Source organism: Sapajus apella, unplaced genomic scaffold (genome assembly GCF_009761245.1).
Source record: "Sapajus apella isolate SASKATOON/1434 unplaced genomic scaffold, GSC_monkey_1.0 scaffold6, whole genome shotgun sequence".
Taxonomy (NCBI): Eukaryota; Metazoa; Chordata; class Mammalia; order Primates; family Cebidae; genus Sapajus; species Sapajus apella.
The window spans coordinates 47,670,256-47,698,051 of NW_022436946.1; the positions used below are offsets into that span (position 1 = coordinate 47,670,256).

Here is a 27,796-nt window from a genome sequence, read left to right on the forward strand (position 1 = left end):
ATTCAGAGGACATTAAAGTTTAAATATTTTGAAATTGTCTAATGCCACAACAATTAAAATTGTTCTGCAGTATACAGTAATTCATGAATATCACATGGAACATTTAGACCTCATTTGAAAAGGTGGTAACTGAAGCTCTAAATACAAACCAGTTCTGACGAAAATAAATCAGATTTTCAAAAAGTGAATAGAGCTGAGATGACATAAGATTTAGTGCTTTTTTTTTTTCTTCTTCATTGAGATGGAGTCTAGCTCTTTCACCAAGGCTGGAGAGCCATGCCATGATCTCGGCTCACTGCAACCTCCACCTCCCAGGTTCAAGCAATTCTCTTATCTCAGCTTCCCACGTAACTGGGACTACAAGCTCCATCCACCACACCTGGCTAATTTTTGTATTTTTAGTAGAGACAGGGTTTCCCCAAATTGGTCAGGCTGGTCTCGAACTCCTGACCTCAGTTGGTCTGCCCGCCTCGGCCTCCCAAAGTGCTGGGATTACAGGCATGAGTCACTGCTCCTGGCTGAATTTGTGCTTTTCTAAAGCATTGATTTCTCAGCAAACGAATTTTAAGATCCATTATGTTCTGAAAGTTCTCTAAAGCAACATAAAAATAACACATGAAATATTTTGAATTGATATCTGAAATGACATTATTTCAAAATCATCAGTTTCTATTATGAGTTATTTTCTCTGATAATTTTGGGAGGTCTTATCAAATTAAAATATAACTACAAAGGAATAAGTAATAACACTTCTTACTAAACAATCTATTTTTCATCTGAAAAAATCATAATAATAAAATATAGAATATTATATTTTAATATAGTACTTACCAGAGTGGTAAAGATATAATGATAGTATTCTGTCATCATTCCCATAGCTAATGCCTAAGAAATAAAAAAAAATAAATAACAAAAAATTACTGAAGGTACATATTATAGGAAAGACAGTATGTCAATAATACAAGTGAGAACAAAATATAGTAGGATGTGATAAAGAATCAACCTACAATATTCATATTACATCCAATTAGGTTAAACTAAATATTTTCCCAGTAGTTAAAGATTAGTGGTTTCTGAAGGAATTTCTGAAGCAATTCTCTAGATAAAAAAGCTATTAGTTGAATGTTTGCAATTGTAAAGCTATGGCTTAACACATTAAAGAAGGCACTAAATTTGACACAAAACCTGAAATTAGCACATCTTAATTTGTTACATTCGTAATGTCTTCACTACATATACCCTAATGAGGAACACCATTTTATTTTAATGAACAATATTACTGAATTAGGGGAAAAGTGCTGCAAAACACAATGCCAACAAGCATTTATTGTAGCACTTTAGAGACATTTCCATGGCATTAATGAAGGAAATGTAAATCACCACTGTCATTTAAAAAGTACACATAATTAAAGAAATGTTTTTGTTGTTTTTAATAAACTAGTCCCAAATTACAATGTTTTATTTCACTCTTCTACAGTCCTCATCAGTTTTAGACTGTCAATTTTAAAACAAGGACTTTTGGGTTAGAACTTTCAGTGATACAAATGTCCATGTCATTTTCTCTCTGAAAATAAGAGAATGCTTTTGAAACAACTGCTTATCAATGAACAGCAGTTGGCAAGGATAATTAAAAAACAACATATTTTTAGTTGAATGAAGACTTCTTAGTAAGAAACTATTCTCAGGTTCATCTAATAGTCTTCCACAAGCTACTAAGTACAAAAGCTTAAGAAGTAGCTGCCTCAGCTACATTCTGTCTATGGAAATTAATGGGTACAAAAAACAGAGAAGGAAAAAGATTTAGTATTTGATAACCCAACAGGTTGACTATAGTCAATAATAATTTAACTGTATATTTTAAAATAACTAAAATAGTGTAAATGGATTGTTTGTAACATAAAGGATAAATGCTGGATGGGTGCAGTGTCTCATACCTATAATCCCTGGACTTCAGGAAACCAAGGCAGGAGGACTGGTTGAGCCCAAGACCAGCCTCAGTAACATAACTAGACCCCATCTCTACAAAAAAATTGAAGAAAATTAGCCAGGCATGGTGGCATGTGCCTTTAGTCCCAGCTACTCAAGAGGCTGAGGTTGAGAGCGTCATGTGAGCTCCTGAAGTTGAGGCTGCAGGGACAGAGTAATACCCCATCTCAGAACAAACAAATAAATAAACAAAAACAGGGATAAATGCTTGAGGTGGTGGATATCCCATTTACCCTGATGTGATTATTACACATTGCGTGCCTGTATCAAAATATCCCATATGCCTTATAAATATGTACACTTACTATGTACCCACAACAATTAAAAATTTGAAAAAAAAATAAGAAAAGCATTATGCTTATAAGTTGGCATTAACCAGTTAGGTCGGATCAAATTTGCAGTTCTTCAACATGAGCTGTTTAAGAAGGAATAGATATTTATGAAAAAGTTTGGAATGTATAAAATTTATTTTAAAAGGGAGAAACATCGGTTAACAAAAGGTGGCATCAAAGAATTGAGCACAGGAAATTTAGGTATCAAATTACCAAATAATATTTCTTGAATGGGTAATAATTATATAAACCAATCATATTCTGATTAAATTTTCATCTCAAGTAGAATAAGACAGAATTTCCCTTATTAAATACAAATTTACAAGATTATCTTTGTAGAAGGCATTTATTGTTCCTGACAGACATGTTCAGATGGCTCCCTATCTCCAATACGATTCAATGACAGCTCAGTATTATCTTTGGCATTTTTTTTTTTTTTTTTTTTACTTTATCAACTCTCTAGGTATAGAAATAGAGATAAAGGTAATTGAAAGAAATAATGATTCAGAAGTATAACTAAAAATAATACTTACATAATGTTTAAAATGTGTCAGATACTATTCTAAGCACATTACATATTTAAGCTTCATAAAAACCCTAGAAGTCAGTCTATTATGTTCATTTTACAGGTGAGAAAACTAGGACATGAAAAGAATGAATAAACTGTCCAACAAAGTGAGATAGTGAGTAAACATGGACTCCAGGTCTTTAATGTGGAGTTTGGAATCTGTCATTTTCTAAAGTGGTATATTTCATATTCCCACAGATGTGGAACAATATTTGACTCTATGTATTCTAAAATTTTTGCCTGTTTCTTCCTTGATAATCTGAAAACATGGACATCTCAGGCAAGTACATCAAATTCTACTTTGGTGTAGGGGAAGGAGTTGAGGAGATGGTGGGGAAAAGATAATTAGTTCTGACATATATATTTCCAATGGCTACAGGTTTTTTTTTTTTCATCACCTTGAGAAGAAATCTATAAGGGTGTTTGGAGTCTGTTTGTGGCTTTCATTTATATTCTCTCAGTTTTTGATTTTGAAAACAAGGATCAGTTATACACCATGATATATGATGTAGAAAAAGCTAGAGGTAGAAATAGTAGCTATTTTTAACTACCTACACTGTTACCTTACTAAAAAAAAAAGTGCACAGCAGGAATATTCTCTTAAAAGATTAGTTAATAATTTCCAGCGGGATTAAAAAAAAAAAGAACTTGCTCTGGACCTGCTTTTAGTTATTGCATGTCTTACTGCTACTTTTGAGTGAATTATACACACACTTCAAACACATCAGAGGAAATAAAATCAGTATATTTTTATGCATAAATAATAATTGCCTCAATATAAAAGTAGTTGTGATATCATCTCTCCTAAAAGAAATACTGAAGATTAATTTTTCTAAAATCAAAATATTATTAGAGATCCCAACATTAAGCTGGTGTCCTGTTAACAATGTGATATGACAAATTAACACACACAGTTATCTAGGCAGGTAATTTGCAACCAGTTTATTTTTCAGGTAAGATCCAGAAATTATATTGCTCAAGGTCAACAATAGTAATGGTCCTATAAGCATTTCTTTATTTTTGATTTTATTTTACTTCTTTCTGCTGTAGGATTTTATTAGCATTTTCTTTTATATTTTTTTCCAGGCTAAAAGTTTTTATTTCACACTCTCTGATCTAAACTTTGAAGTTCTTGATTACTATTTTTTCCCTGTGATAGAATGTCCTTGTGAGGTTTTACTTCAGAGCATCTTGGCTCTGCCCTAGGGTATTTTCTTTGATAAATCTGGATGGAGGTAGAATCATCTGCTATGGAGGAATGCATGCCAATTAGTGTACTCAACTTGCCTCAGAGGAAATTTTAGTCAACCCTAAGCTCCACTCACTTTTAAAGCTTTCTAGCAGGAAAACTTCAAATTCACTGTTGTTCAATATTTAGTAAAAGCTCAATCAGTTTAAATAAATGAGTTAAATAAATTAAACAAACACACAAGAGTAAACTGATTAAGACCATTTCTTTTTATGGAGAGTCCAAATATTCATTCTTGAATGAAGCCAAAATAGCTCATCTATTTTTGCTCAATTCCTATACCATGTCTTGAGAGTTTCAACATCAGTGAATGTTCAGAAATCTCAGAAAATTTTCATAAATCACAGAATAGGTCCCTATTAAATGCACTACTGAGTTTCCTAGAAGCTATTTGCTGTCTTTTTGGTTTCTAGAGTAACATGAAAATTCATATGTGAGACAAAGTGAAAAATAATACCCCTACATTTGTGGTCTTCCAGTTTAGGACCTCAGAGGATGCATTCTGTATAATAATGTCATTCTGGTTTCATCTTAACTTTCATATTCTCATTTTACCCATTTTCTAATTTTTCATCTATTGACTGTTAAAAATACATTTTTCTCTTATACGTATTAAACATTCTATTATTTCTGTTTTTGTTTTGTAAACAAAGCATGCTTGCAAAGAACACATAAGAAAACAAGTATAAAATAATAAATATATCTAGTAGAAGGCAGAATGCAAATTCTATTTTTAAAGGTGATGTGCTTCTCACCTTGGAGATAGCAAAATAGAGTTCTTTAGAGAAAAGACAACTAATCATTTACATATTTATTAGAAGCCTAGGGAAAGCAGACCAAGCTCTGTCACTGAAATAGCGTAGTGCTAACTCACTCTAGGAGTAAAGGAAAGGGTTCCTTTCCAAGCCTGTGTATTCTAAAAATGATCAAGAATTGTTTGGAAATTACGTAAAAATAAATCAGTTTTTACACTAGATTTCAGTGGTTGTTTTAGTGCATCATTTTATTTGTTGCAAAAAAAAAATCCTCATATGCTTTATTATCCAAAGATAAAACTATAGCAATTTTTCAAATCTAATTAAATATTTTACTGTTAAAATCAACATTTATATTGAAATACTAGACAAACATCTGCTCAATAAATTAACCAAGCTATAACAGGGATTTACTATTGGCATTTATATTCAATAGGATATAACTTGACATCTGAATCTGCATAAATCTCCAGTAGAAATATTTTATCCTATACATGAAAGGGTTCTAAACAGCTGACTAGTTCCAAGCTACCAAGGTGTGAGCTCAATGTGCATAATAGAGTTTAAGAAACAAAATCTAAAAAGTTGTGTTCAAATCTACTCTCTGCTACATAGTAAGTGTATGGCCTTGTTCTGGCCATTTAACTCCCAATTTCAGTTTCTTCATCTGTAAGATATGGACTTATAACAATTTCTGTTTTCCAGTTTGTTGTTAGGTCTGAATAATGCTGACATAATACTAAGGGATTTCATAGCTACAAATCGTTTTGTTTGATAGATTTTTTTTTCTTTTTTTCTTTTTTTTTTTTTTTTTGGCAGGCAATGCTTTATTCTGGAATGAATACTTGTTAACATCACTAGGTTGGATATCGGTCCCTCTGCTATGTTCTGGCTACTTGACATGGTCAAGTTACTTCTTCATTTTGGGACTCAGTTTTTTTTTTGCCAGTAAAGTATATAGTCCCTACTTCTTTTGGTTGTAGTGATGATAAAATAAGATCAAATATGTAAAGCCTCTTAAATTGATACCAGGTAAATGGTAAATCTATTACATTGTTTTCCCATTGGTTAATTGCAATGAGTGAGCTGCTCAATGGTTGACTCTTAGTTCCTTAGCTCATTTCAGAACAGAAGTAACTGTCTAATTAACCAACTATCTCATTAACCAACAGCATTGCAGTCATTTGAAAATAACTTCAAAACTTTGAACAACATGTTTTGAAGATCATCAATATTTACATTACTTTTCTTTGAAGACAAAAGCAATTGTCAGACTTTCTATCATAAAATTACATTAATGTTGTCATAATTGATTGTATAACATTTTTATTTAAAAGATCATATTTTAAGTGCGAGTTTATAAAGAAAGCAAGAATTCAAGTTATTTAAAGGTTACCTGTTTTAAAATGCCTGCTGCCATTTCATGGCTGCAATCAAAGATTACATGAAACTCCTTGCCTCTTTTCATTTCTTTTAGTAAGGGTTTTGCATCCTTTGTATCAGCAGGTAGCTGACGAATTTTGAGTCGAAGATTGTATCTTGATGGAGCTTTGATGAGCTCTTGCAAACGAATGAGACCTTTAATTAAAATGGGAAAAAAAGAATATTAGAGATAAAAATAGAGCAGGCCAAAGAATCAGCACACACTCATTACAATGCTTGATTTTCTTCTTTTTTTAATTTTAATTTTTGTGGGTACATAGTAGGTATGTATATTGTAAATAACATGAGATAGTTTGATATGGCCAAGAATGCACAATTTTTTGACCATTATGTATATTTAATGGCACAACTGTTGAAATTCCTTTTTCAACAGAATTCCATATCCTCCATTGTTTTTGTTAAAATAAACATTTCTCAAATTCTTTAAGGCATTTTTCAAGTTATGAAAGAAACCCATGAGTAAAAGTTAACATAAATAAATGTATAAAAAGACATAGAGTAAAATAGTCTCCCTTTATACCCCAGTTCCACTCCCCTGCAGGTTATCACTATTAATGGCTTGAAATACTGTTCTTCCATAACACTTTCTGTGCATTCACATATGTACACACATAGCTTTGTTTGGTATTGTATTTTACACTAATAGTTGTTTTGTGTTAATGCCTTAGAGGGCATTGTAAGTCAGTTATTATTATTCTAGTTTGCCTTTAATGAACACTTTTTTTTTTATTGCATTTTAGGTTTGGGGGTACATGTGAAGAACATGAGAGATTGCTGCATAGGTACACACATGATTTGCTGCCTCCTCCCCTTCACCTATATCTGGTATTTCTCCCCATGCTATCTCTCCCCTCCTCCCCACCCCCCATCCCTCCCCCATTTCCCCCCAACAGACCCTAGTGTGTAGTGCTCCCCTCCCTGTGTCCATGTGTTCTCATTGTTCAACACCTGCCTATGAGTGAGAACATGCGGTGTTTGCTTTTCTGCTCTTGTGTCAGTTTGCTGAGAATGATGGTTTCCAGGTTCATCCATGTCCCTACAAAGGACACAAACTCATCTTTTTTGATGGCTGCATAGTATTCCATGGTGTATATGTGCCTCATTGTATATGGCCAACAGTTTTGCAGAAAATGCTCAACATCACTAATCATCAGGGAAATGCAAATTAAAATCACAATGAGATATTATCTAACTCCAGTTAGAATGGCTATTCTCAAAATGACAAAAAATAACAATGTTGGTGAGGATGTGGAGAAAAAGTAACCCTCACACGCTGTTGGTTGGAATGTAAATTAGCACAGCCATTATGAAAATGGCATGGAGGTTCCTAACGAAATTAAAAATAGAACTACTATATGATAAAGCAACCCCACTACTGGGCATATATTCAATAGAAATAAAATGAGTATGTCAAAGAGATATATGCACTCCCGTGTTTATTGTGGTAGTATTCATAATAGCCAAGACATAAAATCAACCTAAGTGGTGTCTAACAATGAATAAATGGATAAAGAAATGTGGCATACACTCACACTCACACACACACGCACACACACAGACACACTCAAATGCTGTTCAGTCACAAAAAATAAATCTTGTTATTTGTAACAATATAGATGAAACTGAAGTCATTATATTAAGTGAATAAGCCAGACATAGAAACACAAATACCACAAGTTCTCACTCCTGTGTGGAGTCTAAAAATCTGATCTTATAGAAGTAGCAAATAGAACTGTGGTTACGAGATTCTGTAGAGTAGAGGGAAGAGAGGGATAGAGAGAGGATGGTCAGCCGGTACAAAATTACAATCAGAAAGGACGAATAAATGCTGGTGTACTATTGCTTAGAAGGATTACTATAGTCAACAATAGGGTTTTATTTGCCTCAAAATAGTTGGAAAAGAAGATTTTGTCTGTTCTCACCACAAACAAATAATAAATGTTCTAGGTAATGGATATTACTATATGTATATAGTAATATATAATTACTGTATAAATATAAAATTACTCTAATTTTATCAGTACATATATACATGTATCCAAACATTACATTATACCCCTTAATATGTGAAATTATTATGTATCAATTAACAATAAAAAATGTAAAGTTACAAATATACTTAGTATATTTTGTTTTAAAAATGCAGAGTCCCATAAAATTGCTTCACTGTAAGTTATTTTAGAATTTTGCCATGTAAAATTCTACATAAACAACTTCGACATATAACAGCTACAAAAATTGCATGGCAAAATAGTACTATCAGATTTTGTTTTGCAAATTTAAATATTTACTAATGATAGTTAAACAAATACTACATTAAAAAATTGATATTAAATGTATCCATTAAACATACTACAATAAGTTCTAGAGAATTAACATGTGTTTAATGAACACAGGTGTTAACATTGAGTTGTACAAAAACAAAAATAGATATTTGAACTTGTAACACCTGCTAGAGTTTAACATTGGGCTGACATCCTTCCAAACATGTATGTAAAAAAAAAACTATACTTTCAGAAAACTATATAAGATCATTGCTGCTCCAGGGAAGGGTATTTACATTAGGGTTGTAGGTAGTTTTCAGTAGTTGGCGGGTAGGTCGTTGTGCCATCAGTGGGAGGGAGGTGAAATACAAACCTTCACTCAAAATTATCTTCATATATGTCCATGATACAGTTTTAGCATCCATCCTAGCCATAGCTAATATACTTGTAGGAAAGTATCAGTCCCTCTCTAATCGATCATCAGTAAAAGATCCATGAGACACCTTAATTTCCATGTCTTCTAAATGAAAGTTTTATCCAGATCAGCAGCTCTTGAAGTGGCTCCAAAGACACCTGTACCCTTCAGGAGGGTTGTTGTGGTCCAGCTATTTTTTAATAGTAATACTAAGTAGTTCTTTTTCCTTAACTTTCATTCTTTCACACATGTGCAGTGGAGTGTTTCAGACATTACAGGATATGTGATGTTACAACAAATTGAATGAGGAAGCAGATATGAAAATCTAGCTGCCTCTCATTAAATTAAATATTAAAGAGACTTATACATACATAAAATAATGCTACCCTTCTTACTATTTTCTCTATTTGGGAAGATCTAGATACTTATCATAAAAATATAATATTTATGTAAACAGGTAATTAGTTTATTGTTATCAAATAATAAATTCAATGTTCTGCTTTTTATTGCTAATGTGGTATCAAGAAATATAGCATATATTTTAAATGCTTTTAGAGATTTTCAATTATTAAGGATATAAAGTGGTACTAAAACTAAAATGTCTAAGAGTTGCTAATTTAGATTACCCCTAAAATGTTTCTATTTTAAATTTCTTTCATTCTCCAAAACTATTTCCATAAAGGCAGAATAATCAAATAGCAACCCTAGCTGAATAAAGAAAATAAAACTGCTTTTGTCCTATTTACCTCACAAGATTTTGTGAGTCAAATGTAAATTTGGGGAATTTAGTCTATTATAGCTGGGATGTTGGATTTGAACCTCAGTTCAAAACTTCACAATCTGTGTGACTTTATGCAAGGCACAGTATTACTCTTAGTTTTGATGTATTTTTCTCTATAAGAATGTAGAATCATCTATGGTTTAACATGTAAAACACTGAAAAATAAACTGGCATATATTAGACCTTCAATAAATAGCAGTTTGTCCTTATCATTTTATTGGCTAACATGGGAAAATAGTATATTAAAAATGTATTAGCTATTATATCTATTTTTGGATGACAATTTGACACTGATTTAGACAGAAAACCTAACATTAGAATTTAAAAAAAAAAATATTTTAAGAAATTAACTCATTACCAAAGAAAAGGAGCTATATGGTTACATATTAGCTCATCACTTTTGAAATGAAAAATCTCAACTGACCTTAAAATAGAAATTTCTGAAAATAATATCCACAAACAGTTTTTGTAGAGTTCATCCTAAGGATAAATACTGTCAAGTATTTTCAAGTCTCTTAAGAGCTCATGTGGATAGTCCATTGAGCCATCAGGTACAATAAATGTTTACTTATTCTCTTCACACTTATACATCTCTGCTGGTATTAATGTAACAGATTTCAGTTTGCCAGCTTCCCTCGGGAATAATATTGAAGAGTGAAAAAAATAATAAAAACCTCACTACTAGTAGGACCTGCCATCTCCTACTTGAAAATCTGAGTGAAATGTCGTCTTCATTCATTCATTCCACACATATATTTTTGACATCCACTATGTGCAAGACACAGATTCTAGATAAATATAATGACTGGAATAATAGTATTTATTCAGTCTTCAACTGCATGAGATACAGTTTGACTCTGCATTTTTTTAAATACAAAGGTAATTTCTATAATACTTTTCACATTCAATGTTTTAAATAAAAATGATCCAATATTTCAATTAGACAGAAACAGTCTAGCGAACTCTTTAAATATAGAAAGTAGAATCATGATTTTTAAATTGTCACTTTCCTTCAACTCCTGCACCAGGAGTTGCTTAGAATAGTCTCTTAGCTTCTAAGTCTCCCTTGTTCTGTCCCATGATATTATTTCTCATATACCATATTTATTTTCATTCTTGATCCTTTGCTTTCATTTAGATACAAGTCTCTGAATTCTATTATTGAGCACACTCTGAGAGAATGGAAGATGGCTGACAAAAGGAAAGATGCATTGAAAACATCCAAAGAATAGATGTTTACCCACCCAGTTTATGTGAAATATTTGAAGGCATTCCTGTAGTACAACTTGTGTGGATGAAGTTTTTTTATCCAATGAAGTATGGACTTAAGTAGCAGCAATTTTTTTAAATTACATGATTGGCTGCATATTTATTTTTGTGGGTCTGTATCCATGTTTTCACTCGCCCATGTCTTCTCTTTGCAACTCATCATGTTCTAAAAATGCCAATTTCAGAAAAGATTGCCCTAATCAGACGCATCATACACAAGCAAATATGCATGCTTTGTAAAATGAGAGATTTTCTTTCCTTTTTTTAGGAAAAAAAATAAGTCTGTCAAAATAATTGAGACGGTTTACACATTTTGTTGTCCTACAGTCCATTGGTCAAAATGAAGAAATTAATGGACATGTTGATTTGAAGAAATATAAAGGCAAAATTAATTTTGCTGAAAATGTGGTTAATAATTTGCAAACAAACATTTTCAGAATTATTCTTTACTAACAAATTTGGTGCCTAGTTAAATTGTTAAAATTATTTAGTGACAGGAGAATCCTTAAAACAGCCTTTTAATTAAAGTGTCCCCTTCTTCCCTAATGTAATTAATTGATGTAGTGATAGTAAAAAAAATAACAATAATAATCTGCACAGATGGGCTTCACAAAATCTAACAAAAAAAGGCACTACATTGCAATTATCCCTGTATTTTGGTAGATGAGTAACATTCTATTACCACAAATTCCTTCATTAAGAGTACAGTACTGTTTTTTTTTAACCTTTTTCTACTTTCACTTATTTCAGTCGTAGCTGAAATCAAGGATTGTCTTTATCTTACAGGAACAGGTCTGAGCTGCTCTTTTCAGAGATTGCCATCAATTTAGCTTTTAAGGAGAATCCAGAAGGAGCCATTTGTGCACACTGCAGCTGGCACTGTCTTCTAAAGAGATTAATCACACCGTCTCTACAGCAGGCCTCATCTACCCTATCCGCAGGAAGGGAGTCCCAGGTTTCCTCCCATACCCAGGTATCCATTTCGGCAGCTACACAAACTAGTGATTTGCCACCTGGCTTAATCATCAGGCCTATTTATCATTTCAGTCAGTCTTTGTGCAAGCTCAGACTCAACCCAAAATGCATTGTATTATAAACTATACAAAAATGACTCATGGACATTTCATGTTTCCTCATCATCTTTTTTTTCAGTTGAGAAAAAATAATTTATTGAGAGGCCAAAGGATGGCATTTCAAAGAGTTAATTTTATTAGAACGTATGTGGGCTACAGAAATATTTTAAGGCAAACTAAATAATGTATTTGTACCAGCTATGGACTTTGTAATGTATGGTAACACTGTAAAAACAGAGATGAGCACTAACTATAATGAGAAAATTTTAAATGTTTTAGACATGAGTAGTAGATTGGCACTGAAACAAAATCCAGTCTACAAATTTTTGCCAGCCATTCAAATTCCTTGGGAGAGTGAGGTGGGTTTGTTCAGTGCAGGGAAAATTGAAAACAGAGATAACTGGAGCTTAGAGAAAGAAGAGAAGAGAAAGAGAAAGGAAAGGAAACCTTCAAAGAGTTTTTTAACTTCTCAGAGGAGGAAAAGAAAGCTACGCAAAATAGTATTGGAGGACTAGTCTGCTTGGGACATACTCAAATCCTAACCCTAATTTTACAGAGATATTGCCTTTTTTCTTCAAACTTTTCTTTATTTTAAAATTATGATATAATCTAGTACACTGAAGACTCAGAACATGTTAAAACATTCTAGCTTGATGCATTATAAATCAAGTGGCAAATGAGTTGTAATGTGCATGTCAGGGTCAATTCATTGTTTGTAGCTAAATGAAGCACTGTGCCAAGAATGTTTTAAGTCCAGCTCTGTGTCTAGTTTCAATACAGAATCTGACCCCAGGTGGTGAGATAGGCATAGTGGCATTATATAATGGCTATCTCCATATTAAAATCTCTTGTTGATTTTTAATGATATTAAATCATATTATTTTATTGATGGCAAAGTTCTTCCATGATTTGTAACAAAAAATAATAATAATACAGTATACGCTATACAGTCTAGGCACTATGTTCTCTTTGAAGCCAGGACACACATGGTAACTTTGAACCATGATACATTCAAATAAATAGAATCCTAATAGGAATTCTGACCTTTAAAATCTCATGAAAACATTTTAAAAGCATACAAATTTATAGCCAAATGCAACTAAAATCCTGTATTTTTTTCTCTTCTCAAACACACCCAAATCCTGAAAACACACTTTGACACTTAATACATGCACATGTGTGTATACACTTGGAAACATACACACACATGCTTCCTTTGCCTCTGTATTCGTAGGAAGTCTAATTTACCTCTGCCCTAACTTCCTTCCACAAGAGAATTAGGCCACGATGTTTTTGTTTTTTCTTCTCTGCTCCCATTTGTAAACTTCCATACCAGAAATGCTCACAACCCTTATCTGGCAAAGCAGAAGCCTCCCAGGAAAGCCTAAGTGGGAGAGTCACTAACTAGACAGGTTTTGTTGGTAAGTCCTGGAGAGAGGCTGAAACCCACGGGATGATTTTATATGTGGCATAACAATGTTACATTTTGGAATCATGTCAGTGGCATGGCAGTCTGTGGCAGGCAGATTCGGGCTGAATCCCAGTTCATTAACTCTTTCCTGAACAAATACAGACAAAGGTATTTAAATGTTCTAAACTTTAGTTTCTTCCTTCATAAGCATTTGATAATAATTATTATTACCATATAGGAAAAATCAAATGAGCTAATGCATACAAATCACTTAGCACTGTGCTTGGCAATTGTTAACCCTTTTCATTGGTTCTGTTAACTGTTTTTCCCTTGGATCCCAGGGTATGCTGGTATAGATATGCCTCAACAGGCCGTATTTGATCTCAACATCTTGTCTTCAGTCCTTTAAGGGGTGTCTTTATCAAAATGTTTTCATTAAAACTATCTAAGTGGATTTTATTTTCTGCTAGCACTCTAACACACTGTCTATATATTGGTATACCTCTTACCAGTCCACTTTCTTGAACTCTAGAAATGCCTAAGTTCACTTTTCTATTTGACATCTGTGTAATAAAGAATTAATTTTACCTAAAGAAAGATCTGGCCTTTGCCATTAGCTCCTGGGAGATAATTTCTAAGCCTTTGGCATGTCCTATCTAATAAGAGTGCTTTTGTTTACCTTCGTACCTTGGGCTAAGAATGTGATTAGTCTAACAATGTGATTCATTCAAGGCATCAGCCCAACATATGGAGGGGCTGGAGACTACAGGTTAGCCAGGTGGGTGGCTAGTCATCTCTACATGATCAAATCCTAATAAACACTTTGGACACTCAAGCTCTAGTGAGCTTGCCTGGTTGGCAATACTACATGCACATTGTCACAGGTCATTGCCTGGAGAAGCAAGCACTGTCCACAAATCCACTGGGAAAGAACAACTGAAAGGTCTGAGCATGGACTTCTCCTGGACTCCACCCTATCCACTTCTTCCACTGGCCAATGTTAACCTATATTGTTTGGCTGTTATAAATGGTATCCATGAGCATAACAGCTTCCAGTGCATTCTGTGACTCATTCTTGCAAATCATCAAACTTGAGAGTGATCTTTGAGATCCCTGAAATTGTAACTGGTGTCAGAAGTGAAGGTGACCTTGGAAGCCCTTAAACTTTGCAGTTGGTCTTAAAATGAGGGTGGTCTTCGGGGTGCCTAAATAATGTTATATCTTTATTTGGATGGTTAGTAGATATTACAAACAGTATTCCAAAACCAGTTCTCCATCTCTTTACTCTCCAAAGCTGCTCCTCCCTCAGTCATCTCTAAGCAGGATAATGGTAACTTACCTTTCCAGTTACTCAAGTCAAAAACATAGATGACACCTTTGATGGCATTCTTTCTGGTGCAAGCCACATCCAGCATTTTAGAAAATCTTATCTGATCTATCTTCAAAAATACCTAGAAAATAACCAACTGTTACCTCTTCCAGCATACTGGACTAAGCTACCACAATCTCTCAAATGGATTCTAACAAAAGCCTCCTAACTAGTATTGCTCCTATATATTTGTATATTCAGTAGCAATTCATAAACTTTAAGGTTTATTTTTTAAATATGGTGAATTTAGTGATAGAAACGTGGGAATAAAGAAGGCAGGAACTTGCCGAGGAGGTTTTGATGTAGTATTAAATACATGAAAGCAGCTAGCTGAAACCATATTCAGTGTCTTCCGGTATAAAATTTTAGATTTGACTCCATATACAATGAACTCCAAAGCAGAGATACAGTATGACAGTGGCTATGTTTCTCTTGACCAAGTGGAGGGAGTTACTGTGATTCCAGACAGTCTTTTCACAGACAATTGTATAGAAAACAGCATGGAGAACAGAATGCAGTCCTATTAGGTGGTGTCTTAGTGATATAACTGGAAGTCTCCGGTTCTGGGTGGAGAAAGCAGTAGGATTAAGGAAAATAAGGTGGACAGAGAGCGCCAGAACTCCCATCACATGCTTGATGCTGGGTCTGATATGTAAGACTAGCTCTACACCAACCCCATGGTCATGGCCAGGACTAAATTAAGGTGTTATATGGAGTGTATCTGATTCCAGCAGAGAAATGTTGAGGAAGGCAAGGGCTATGATATTGTTTAGCTGTGTCCCCATGCAAGTCTCATCCAGAATTGTAGCTCCCATAATCCCCACATGTCATAGGAGGGGCCCCATGGGAGGTAACTGAATCATGGGGGATGATTTTTCTATACTGTTATCTTGATGGTAAGTCTCACAAGAGTTGGTTTTATAAAAGGGCTGTTCCCCTGCACATGCTCTCTTGCCCGCCACCATGTAAGATGTGCTTTTGCTCCTCCTTAACCTTCTTCCATGCTTGTGAGACCTCCCCAGTCATCTGTGAGTTCATTAAGCCTCTTTCTCTTTATAAATGACCCAGTCTTGGAGATGTCTTCCTTAGCAGCATGGGAACAGACTAATACAGGCCACCAGCCTGATTATTACTTATAAAGTCAATACAAAAATATGCTGTTTCTACTTTCACTGACATGAAAAAAGCAATTATGCCATTATCAAAAAGTAAACAGTGCTTTTGGTCATGCCAACGCTAAAAGCCTTTAGCTTCTCAAGCTTTAGTCTAAGCTCAGTATGTGCTAAGGTCAATTTTCTGTTCAGAGTATTTCAGTTTGTGAGAAACCAGTAAAATTAATGTTGCATTTTAATACTGTCTCTTTGCTTATTGCTATTAAAATTTGCTTGCATCTCGATCATGAGAGAAATAAGCACATTAGTGACTGACATAGGAGCTGTGCTTACTGGAGCACCAGTCATGGACAGTGGCTTAGTTCTTTCTTGACTAGAGCCTGGACTCAAAAAATAAATTATCTGTTTCTTTTTTGTCCTATTTGTACAGCTGCTTTGTGTGGGCTTATATTTGATATAATGGGATGGTAAAAAGTTGGGCAGGTAAAAAGTTGGACAGTTTAATGAAAAAGCATTTGTATTTGTCAGGACTCTCTTGGTAAAATGTGCAGGTCCAACTCATGCTACACTGAGCAAAACTCACTGTCTCCCATAATTAAGAATAAACTCCAGGCATGGTTGAAACAAAAAATTCTTTCTTTGTTTCTCTGTTCTCCTTTCCTCTGTTACCTTAATTACTCCTTCCCTTTTTCCCATTTGATAGCACAAATGACCAACAGAATTTCACAGGCATAAAAAGATATTTTCCTCAAAAGTTCTGTCAGTATTTTAGGAAGGCCTCTGTCCCAGACGGGCATGATTTGGTGGGAGTAGAGAATTGTAGTTAGGTTAGCTGCCTACTGAATGGCATGAGTGGGTGACTAAAGAAGAAAATCAGCTTTGCCTGAACCATGTGGACTAAGAAGATTCCCTCGAAAGGATTCGGGGCACACAAACACAATCCAGAAATGCATCACAGCAATGTTTTAGAAACTCTTTAAACAGGATTATTGTAACTTCGGTCTGTGTCCAGAATTTGGTAATATTTTGATTCAATGGTTGTTTATAGTCAGTCACTCTTATTTTTCACCAAACTGGCATCTTTTTAAGAGCAGAAGACATATAGGTAGTTGCTTCATAATTAGACAAAGACAACAAGCATAATTGAGGAACATTCTGGGTAAATTGGAAGTTCTGTGTATTTCTCCTCCTGCTTCACAGCACACTTCATACTTCATCATACATACTTCGTCACCTGCTATCTTGTCGGTGTGGGTGACTCACCCTCAGTGGGGCTCACACACCTCATTGTTCAATTCTGACGGCCACTTTGCAGGCACCTTTGTCTCCTGACGATCTGTTCAGATGTACACCTGTCTTTCTGTCACTCTCACTGCCCTCTCAGCTTGTGATAACCCAACTTCAGCTCTCCAGACAGTGGCTGATTAGGTAGCCTGCTGTTCTTTAATCCCCACTTGTGCTCAAGTCAATGCCATTATGAACAGCAAATGATCCTTCACAGCTCTTATTTTGGCTCTGTCCCAGGATGCTGCTGTTATTGGTTTTATACTGGCACTTAATACATCAAATATGATTTAAAGTTGACATTGATGAAACAGCTTATGATGCTTTATGTTGCTGGGCTCATGACTAACAATAATTATCAGAACTTCTATGTCCTGTTGGGAATGCCAAGTAGAATGTAACTCTTTAGAATCTCAGGTTTTCTTTGATCTCTTTGTCCCAGAAATAATATCATCAATCCCAAAGTCTTCAGTAACTGTGCCTATTGAACATACATCTTATGAATGATTAAAAATGTAAGTATATCAGGAATACATGACAGCAAATATTTTGTACTTTGAATTGAGAATACAGAAGTGAAATACAAAAACATAAACAGTATATGTTCACCAACTGTGAGATTATAGGTGAGGCAGAAAATGCAAATCACTTTTCTTCAATGACTTATGCACAATAATGTAAGAATCTTCAAAGCACAACAGAAGTGTTCAGAATAAAATGCCTAAGAATGGGTAACCATTTAGCAAGTGGACAAGGATGGGTAACCAGTTAGCAAGTGGACAAGCAAAAGTACATACAAAACACCACTGTATGAGAATATAGAAAGTTGAAAAAGTCTTGTGTGATGTTTGCTGGATAGCTGGGGAATCAAGTAGAAGCTGTGCCATAGTAGGAAGCGAGGCTGGACTAGTGGTGGATAAAGACCACTTATGAAGGGCATCATGTTAGATTGCACTTTCCAAGAGAATGAATATCATAGTTGAAATTAGTTAAAAAATAATTCAGGCTTAAACTTAAAAATAATTTCTGCTTAAGCAGAAAAATCTAGGCAGTTTCATGAAACACAAGTGTGGGAATTCAGTAAGTCCTTAGAAGCAGAAACAAGGAGTTTCTAGTTAGAAAGAAATATTATTTTCTTTCTAACTAGACCAGCTTTCTCTGCTACACAGTTCACATAGATGACATGGCCATTATTCAACTACGGAGTCTAGCAGCTGGGAGAGAATAACTAATCTCTCTTCATCACAATTCCAAATTTCTAGAAGAAAGCATATAATTAGCCCAGAAGTTTTAACTCTTGGTCTAATCAACTGTACCCAGACTTATTTTAATGTATGAAATTACATTACCCAGTACTGGGCCCTACCTCTGAGGGTGAGGAAGCTGGAGTATTGTGTGAGTTAGGTAAATACATCCCTTGCCCACTGTGAAATCACTGAAGAAATTATGAATGATATGAACAAATTTTCTTGTTAAAAGATCACTTTGGCAGCCGGCAAGATGGCTGAAAACAAACAGCTCCAGTCTGCAGCTCCCAGCGAGACCAATGCAGAAGGCAGGTGATTTCTGCATTTCCAACTGAGGTACCTGGCTCATCTCACTAGGACTGATTAGACAGTGGGTGCAGCCCACGGAGGGTGAGTCAAAGCAGGGTGAGGCACCACCTCACCTGGGAAGCAGAAGGGGTTGGAGAACTCCCTCCCCTAGTCAAAAGAAGTCGTGAGAAATTCCGCTGTGAGGAATGGTGCATTCCAGCCCCCATACTACACTTTTCCCACGGTCTTTACAACGCACAGATCAGGCAATTCCCTCTGATGCCTACATCACCAGGGCCCTGGGCTTCAAGCACAAACCTGGGTGGCTGTTTGGGCAGACACTGAGCTAGCTGCAGGAATATTTTTTCATACCTCAGTGGTACCTGGAATGCCAGTGAGACAGAACCATTTGCTCTCCTGGAAAGGGGGCTGAAGCCAGGGAGCCAAGTGGTCTAGCTCAGTGGATTCCACTCCCACAGAGCCCAGTGAGCTAAGATCCACTGGCTTGAAATTCTCGCTGCAGCACAGTGGACTGAAGTCAATCTGGGATGCTCCAGCTTGGTTAGGGGATGGGTGTTTGCCATTAGTGAGGCTTGAGTAGGCAGTTTTCCCCTCACAGTGTAAACATAGTCACCAGGAAGTTCAAACAGGGCAGAGCTCAACACAGCTCAGCAAACCCACTGTAGCCATACTGCCTCTCTAGATTACTCCTCCCTAGGCAGGGCATCTCTGAAAGAATGGCAGCAGCCCCAGTCACGGGCTTATAGATAAAACTCCCATCTCCCTGGGACAGAGCATCTGGGGAAGGGGCGGCTGTGGGCGTAGCTTCAGCTGGCTTAAACGTTCCTGCCTGCCAGCTCTGAAGAAAGCAGTGGTTCTCCCAGCACAGTGCTCAAGCTCTGCCAAGGGACAGGCTGCCTCCTCAAGTGGGTCCCAGGCCCCTGTGCCTCCTGACTGGGAAACACCTCCCAGCAGGGGTCGACAGACACCTCGCACAGGAAAGCTCCAGCTGGCATCTGGAGGGTGCCCCTCTGGGATGAAGCTTCCAGAGGAAGGAACACACAGTAATCTTTACTGTTCTGCAGCCTCTGCTTGTGATACCCAGGCAATCAAAGACTGGAGAGGACCTCCAGCAAACTGCAGCAGACAGACCTGCAGCAGAGGGTCCTGACTGTTAGAAAGAAAACTAATAAACAAAAACGAATAGCATCAACATCAACAAAAAGGATGTCCACACAGAAAGTACATCTGAAGGTCACCAACATAAAAGACCAAAGGTAGATAAATCAATGCATATGAGAAAAAAAAAAAAAAAAAAAAAAAACAGTGCAAAAAGGCTGAAAATTCCAAAAACCACAATGCCTCTTCTCCTCCAACAGATCACAACTCTCGCCAGCAAGGGAACAATACTGGATTGAGAATGACTTTGATGAAATGACAGAGTCTGGCTTCAGGAAGTGGGTAATAACAAACTCCTTTGAGTTAAAGGAGCAAGTTCTAACCCAATGCAAGGAAGGTAAGAACCTTAAAAAAAGGTTAGAGGAATTGCTAACTACAATAACCAGTTTAGAGAAGAACATAAATTACCTGATATAGCTGAAAAAAACAGCATGAGAACTTCTTGAAGTATGCACAAATATCAATAGCCAAACTGATCAAGTGGAAGAAAGGATATCAGAGACTGAAGATCAACTTAATGAAATAAAGCGTGAAGACAAGATTAGAGAAAAAAGAATGAAAATGAATGAACAAAACCTCCAAGAAATATGGGACTATATGAAAAGACCAAATCTATGTTTTATTGATATACCTGAAAGTGATGGGGAGAATGGAACCAAGGTAAAAAAACACTCTTCAGGATATTGTCCTGGAGAACTTCCCAAACCTAGCAAGACAGGCCAACATTCAAATTCAGGAAATACAGAGAACACGACATAGATGCTCCTCCAGAAGAGTAACTCCAAGACACATAATTGTCAGATTCACCAAAATTAAAATGATAGAAAAAATGTTAAGGGCAGCCAGAGAGAAAGGTTGGGTTACTCACAAAGGAAATCCCATTAGACTAACAGTGATCTCTCTGCAGAAGCCTTACAAGCCAGAAGAGAGTGGGGGCCAATATTCAACATTCTTAAATAAAAGAATTTTCAACCCAGAATTTCATATCCAGCCAAACTAATCTTCATAAGTGAAGAAGAAATAAAATCCTTTACAGTCAAGCAAATACTGAGAAATTTTGTCACCATCAGGCCTGCCTTACAAGAGCTCCTGAAGAAAACACTATATACAGATAGGAAAAACTGATACCAGCCACTGCAAAAACCAAACTGTAAACAGTATGAAAAAAACTGTGTCAACTAACAAGCAAAATAACCAGCTAGCATCATAATGATAGGATCAAATTCACACATAACAATATTAACCTTAAATGTAAATGAATACATGCCCCAATTAAAAGACACAGACTGGCAAAATGGATAGTCAATACCTATCAGTGTACTGTATTCAGCAGATCCATCTCACATGCAAAGACGCACATAGGTTCATAATAAAGGGATGGGATAATATTTAACAAGCAAATGGAAAGCAAAAATAAGACAGGGGTGCAATTCTAGTCTGATAAAACAGACTTTAAACCAACAAAGATCAAAAAGACAAAGAAGGACAGTATATAATGGTAAAGTAGTCAACATAACAAGAAGAGCTAACTATCCTAAATATATGTGCGCCTAATACAGGAGAACCCAGTTTCATAAAACAAGTTTTTAGAGACCTACATAGACTCTCACACAATAATAGTGGGAGGTTTTAACACCCCCCTGTCAATATTAGACAGATCAACGAGACAGAAAATTAACAAGGATATTCAGGACTTGAACTCAGCTCTGGACCAAGCAGACCTAATAGGCATCTACAGAACTCTCCACCCCAAATCAACACAATATACATCCTTCTTAGCAGCATGTCACGCTTATTTTAAAATTGATCACAAAATTGGAAGTAATACACTCAGCAAATGTAAAAGAATGGAAGTCATAACAGTCTCTCAGACCACTGTGCAAACAAATTACAACTCAGGATTAAGAAGTTCACCCAAAACTCCACAACTATATGGAATGTGAACAACCTGCTCCTGAATGACTACTGGGGAAATAACAAAATTAAGGCAGAAGTAAGTTCTTTGAAACCAAGGTGAACAAAGACACAACATACCAGAATCTCTGGAATACAGCTAAGCAATGTATAGAGAGAAATTTATAGCATTAATGCACAAAAGAGAAAGTAGGAAAATCTAAAATCAACATCGTAACATGACAATTAAAAGAAGAAGAGAAGCAAGAACAAACAAATTCAAAAGCTAGCAAAGGACAAGAAATAACAGGTCAGAGCAGAACTGAAGGAGACAGAGACACAGAAAACCCTTCAAAAAATCAATGAATTCAGGAGCTGTGTTTTTAAATAGATTAACAAAATAGGCTGCTAACAGACTAATAAAGAAGAAAAGAGAGAAGAATCAAATAGATGCAATAAAAATGATAAAGGGGATATCAGCACTGATCCCACAGAAATAAAAACCACCATTGGAGAATTCTATAAATATCTCTATGCACACAAACTAGAAAATCTAGAAGAAATTGATAAATTCATGGACACATACATCCTCCCCAGGACTAAAATAGGAAGAAGTCAAATCCCTAATAGACCAATAACAAGTTATCAAATTGAGGCAGTAATTAATAGCCTACACCCCCCCCCAAAAAAAAAAGACCCAGAACCAGACAGATTCACAGCCATATTTTACCAGAGGTACAAATAGGAGCTCGTAATATTCCTTCTGAAACTATTCCAAACAAGAGAAAAAGAGGGACTCCTCCCTACCTCATTTTATGAGGCCAACATCATCCTGAGAGCAAAACATGGCAGAGACACAACTGAAAAAGAAAATTTCAGGCCAATATCCCTGATGAACATTGATGGGAAAATCCTCAATAAAATACCAGCAAACCAAATCCAGCAGCACATCAAAAAGCTTATCCACAACGATCAAATCAGCTGGGGTGAAAGGCTGGTTCAACAAACACAAATCAATAAACAGGACCCATCACATAAACAGAACCAATGACAAAAAACATATGATTATCTCAACAGATGCAGAAAACGCCTTTGATAAAATTAAAAAGCACTTCATGGAAAAACTCTTAATAAACTACATATTGATGGAGTGTATCTCATAATAAGAGCTATTTATGACATACCCACATCCAATATCATACTGAACAGGCAAAAGCTGGAAGTGTTCCCTTTGAAAACCGGCACAAGAAAAAGATGCCTTCTCTAACCACTCCTATTCAACATTGTATTGGAAGTTCTGGCCAGGGGAATAAGGCAAGAGAAAGAAATAAAGAATATTCAAATAGGAAGACAGGAAGTCAAATTGTCTCTGTTTGTAGATGACATGATTGTATACTTACAAAACCCCATCAACTCAGCCCCAAATCTCCTTAGGCTGATAAGCAACTTAAGCAAAGTCTCAGAATACAAAATTAATGTGCAAAAATCACAAGTATTCCTATAAAGCAATAACAAACAGGAGCCAAATTATGAGTGAAATCCCATTCACAGTTGCTACGAAGAGAATAAAATACCCAGGAATACAACTTACAAAGAATATGAAGAACCTCTTCAAGGAAATAAGAGAAAAAATAAAATAAAAAAAAATTCCATGCTCGTGGATAGGAAGAACCAATATCATGAAAATGGCCACGTGACTCAAAGTAATTTATAAATTCAATGTTATTCCCATCAAGCGACCACTGACTTTCTTCACAGAATTAGAAAAAAACGGCTTTAAATTTCATATGGAACTCAAAAAGAGCCCATATAGCCAAGATAATCCTAAGCAAAGAGAAAAAAGCTGGAGGTATCATGCTACCTGACTTCAAACTATACTACAAGGCTATAGTAACCAAAACAGCATGGTACTGCTACCAAAATGGATATATAGACCAATGGAACAGAACAGAGGCCTCAGAAATAATGCAACACATCTACAACCATCTGATCATTGACAAACTGATGAAAACAACCAATGGGGAAAAGAAACAAGCAATGGGAAAACTGGCTAGTCATATGCAGAAAACTGAAACTGGACCCTTTCCTTACACCTTATACAAAAATTAATTCCAGATGGATTAAAGACTTAAATGTAGGACCTAAAACCAAAAGACCCCAGAAAAAAACCTAGGCAATACTATTGAGGATATAAGCATAGGCAAAGACTTCATGACTAAAACACCAAAATCAATGGCAACAAAAGCCAAAATTGATAAATGGGATCAAATTACACTAAAGAGCTCTGCACAGCAAAAGAAACTATCATCAGAGTGAACAGGCAATCTACAGAATGGGGAAAAAATGTTGCAATCTATCCTCTGACAAAGGGGTAATACCTAGAATCTACAAGAAACTTAAACAAATTTACAATAAAAAAAACAAGCACCCTCATAAAAACTGGGCAAAGGATATGAACAGACACTTCTCAAAAGAAGACATTTATGTGGTCAACAAACATGAAAAAAAAGCTCATCATCACTGATCCCTGGACATTAGAGAAATGCAAATCAAAACCACAATCTCACACCAGTTAGAATGAAGATCGTTAAAAAGTCAGGAAACAACAGATGATGGAGAGGATGTGGAGACATAGGAACACTTTTACACTCTTGGTGAGAGTGTAAATAAGTTCAACCACTGTGGAAGACAGTATGGTAATTCCTCAAGGATTTAGAACCAGAAATACCATTTGACCCAGCAATCCCATTATTGAGTGCATATCCAAAGGATTATAAATCATTCTACTTAAAGACATATGCACATGTATGTTTATTACAGCACTATTCACAAGAGCAAAGACTTGAAAATAACCCAAATGCCCATCAATGATACAGTGGATAAAGAAAATCTGCCACATATACACCATGGAATACCATGAAGCCATAAAAAAGGATGATTTAACATCCTTTGCCGGGCCCTGGATGAAGCTGGAAGCCATTATTCTCAGAAAATTAACACATGAACAGAAAATCAAACACCACATGTTCTCACTCATAAGTGGAAGTTGAACAGTGAGAACACATGGACACAGGGAAGGGAACATCACTCACCAGTGCCTGTTAGGGGTTAGGGGGCTAGGGGAGGGATAGCATTAGGAGAAATACCTAACATAGATGGCAGGTTGATGGGTACAGCTAACCACCATGGCACGTGTATACCTATGGAACAAACCTGCACGTTCTGCACATGTATCCCAGAAATTAAAGTATAATAAAATAAATTATTAATTTTTTAAAAAGATCATTTTGATTGTATATTTAAGGGTGAGTTGATAAACTAGGGTATATTGAACTAGTGCATGATATTAATAGAAAGGAGGTCATCTTGCATTTTAGCTTCTATCAGCATAAATGAGAAAAGAACAGGGAGAATTCTCTCTACACTACATCTTATTCTATATTTGACTGATACCTTACCATGTATCTATATGCATTCTCTATTATTTATTTCCCTGGAAATAAAATTTCTTATAAAAAAAAGAATTTCACTGAGGCAACATGTTGAATTTTTGAATCTTGACATTAGTCAAAAGACCTTTGGGTTGCTATGAAACATATGCCACGCTGCTAACATAATAGACTTAAAACAATCAAGATCATAAGACTGGCATATGACAGTATAAATCCAATCCACTAATTTATAATAAAAATATAACACTATTCCAGGCATGGCAAAACTCAAATTGGCCATTGCTTTCTCAAGTTATGCAAGAAACTGTATCATAATCTGAAAATTGCTTAATATTCATTTGAAATCAGACTAAAGGGAATTGGCTCATTGTATTAGTCTGTTCTCATACTGCTGTAAAGATACTACCAAATACTGGGTAATTATAAAGGAAAGAGGTTTAATTGACTTGCAGTTCCCTATGGCTGAAGAGGCCTTAGGAAACTTAAAATCATGATGGAGGGCAAAGAGGCACATATTACATGATGGCAGGAGAGAGAACTATGAGGAAAAAAGGGAGAAAAGCCTCTGATAAAATCTTGTGAGAACTCAACTTACTATCGCAAGAACAGCATGGGGCAAAGTATCCCCATGATCCAATTACCTTCTACCAGGTCTCTCCCTAGATTCATGAGAATTAAGGGTATTACAATTCAAGATGAGATTTGAGTGGGACTCAAAGCCTACCATATCACTCAATAAATGTAATAATCATAGGTAACATTTATTGAAAATGTATATTTTCCTACAAAGGACAAAAACTCATCATTTTTTATGGCTGCATAGTATTCCATGGTGTATATGTGCCATATTTTCCCTGTTCAGTCTATCATCAATGGGCATTTGGGTTGGTTCCAAGTCTTTACTATTGTAAACAGTGCTGCAATGAACATTCATGTGCATGTGTCTTTACAATAGAACGATTTATAATCCTTTGGATATATACCCAGTAATGGGATTGCTGGGTCAAATGGAATTTCTATTTCTAGATCCTTAAGGAATCACCACACTGTCTTCCAGAATGGTTGAACTAATTTACCTGGAAACCATTATTCTCAGCAAACTGACACAAGAGCAGAAAATCAAACACCGCATGTACTCACTCATAGGCAGCTGTTGAACAATAAGAACACGTGGACACAGGGAGGGGAGCATCACACACTGAGGTCTGTTGGGGGGGGACTAGGGAAGGGACAGTGGGGGGTGGGGAGTTGGGCAGGGATAACATGGGGAGAAATGCCAGATATAGGTGATGGGGAGGAAGGCAGCAAACCACACTGCCATGTACGTACCTATGCAACATTCCTGCATGTTCATGTGTACCCCAAAACCTAAAACGCAATATGTATACAAACACACACACACACACACACACACACACACACACACACACACATATATATATATATATATAAGCAAGTGTGTATTTTATCCACAAGCACTCTATGGAGATGCAATATTTTCAGCCCCATCTGCAGATGAGGTGAAAACACTGATATCTAAAATATTTTCTTCTTCTTTTTTTTTTTTTTTTGAGACAGCATTTCACCATATTGGCCAAGCTGTTTTCAAACTCTTGACCTCAAGTGATCTGCCCACCTTGGCCTTCCAAAGTGTTGGGATTACAGGCGTGAGCTACCGCGCCTGGCAGTGGCATACTATTTTCAAAGGTCCATAGCTATTAAGTAGCAATGCCAGATTTAAACCCTGGAAGTCTTTCTCCAAATCTAGGACTCAGTCTTTGCATCCAGAGTGCAATATGACTGGCCTTATTGGTAGTAAATCATAAGGATCTATTTCCCACTAACAATTTTTGGAGAAGTGTTGTCTTTGGTTTTCCCTGCAACCCTCTGCTTTTAAGAAACTTAAATGTCTGACTTAAGTTAAATTCTCTTTGTGATAGACATACTCTTTCTTCTTTTTTTGGTTATATTGGTACCTTCAGTCAAGATGGGATGAAGTCTTGCTTAACTGGGAAGCTTTCTATGTTTTTTAAGGTAGCTTTGCAACTTTTCATAGTTATTCATTATGTGTCAGTTTCACAGTTTAACTATCAAAGGGCAGTTTAAGTTCCAAATGCTTCCAAAATAGTTTGCTTTTGCCCTTAACAATGACAATGGCTACTAAGTTTGTGCTGAAGGTTGAATTTTATTTGTCCCTATGTTTGGACAGTATAACTATCCTATTTGCTGAAATAAAAAGTCTGGCCTTGTATTTAAGCATAAGTCCTTTTTTATTTTTAAACACCCATTCCAAAATATTTTTAGAATTTAAACTTTTTAATATTTTCTTCATTTGTAGTGTCTTTAATATTTTTATCTTACACCTTTCTGATTGCCATTTATCATTTCTCTTTTTTTTTTTTTTTTTTTTTTTTTTTTTTTTTTTT

At 35.7% G+C, this 27,796-nt stretch overlaps 1 protein-coding gene across 7 annotated transcripts in view; it reads right to left on the reverse strand.

The window, feature by feature from the left end:
* The window catches only part of GRIK2 (glutamate ionotropic receptor kainate type subunit 2), a 728,978-nt gene that overhangs the window by 418,524 nt on the left and 282,658 nt on the right, over window positions 1-27,796 (reverse strand). For all 7 annotated transcript variants that reach the window (XM_032275168.1, XM_032275169.1, XM_032275170.1 and 4 more), the window contains 2 exons: window positions 6,287-6,468; window positions 832-885 (listed from right to left, as the gene is read on the reverse strand). In XM_032275168.1, the coding sequence (XP_032131059.1) occupies window positions 832-885; window positions 6,287-6,468 (236 nt within the window). The remainder of the gene's footprint in view (window positions 1-831; window positions 886-6,286; window positions 6,469-27,796) is intronic.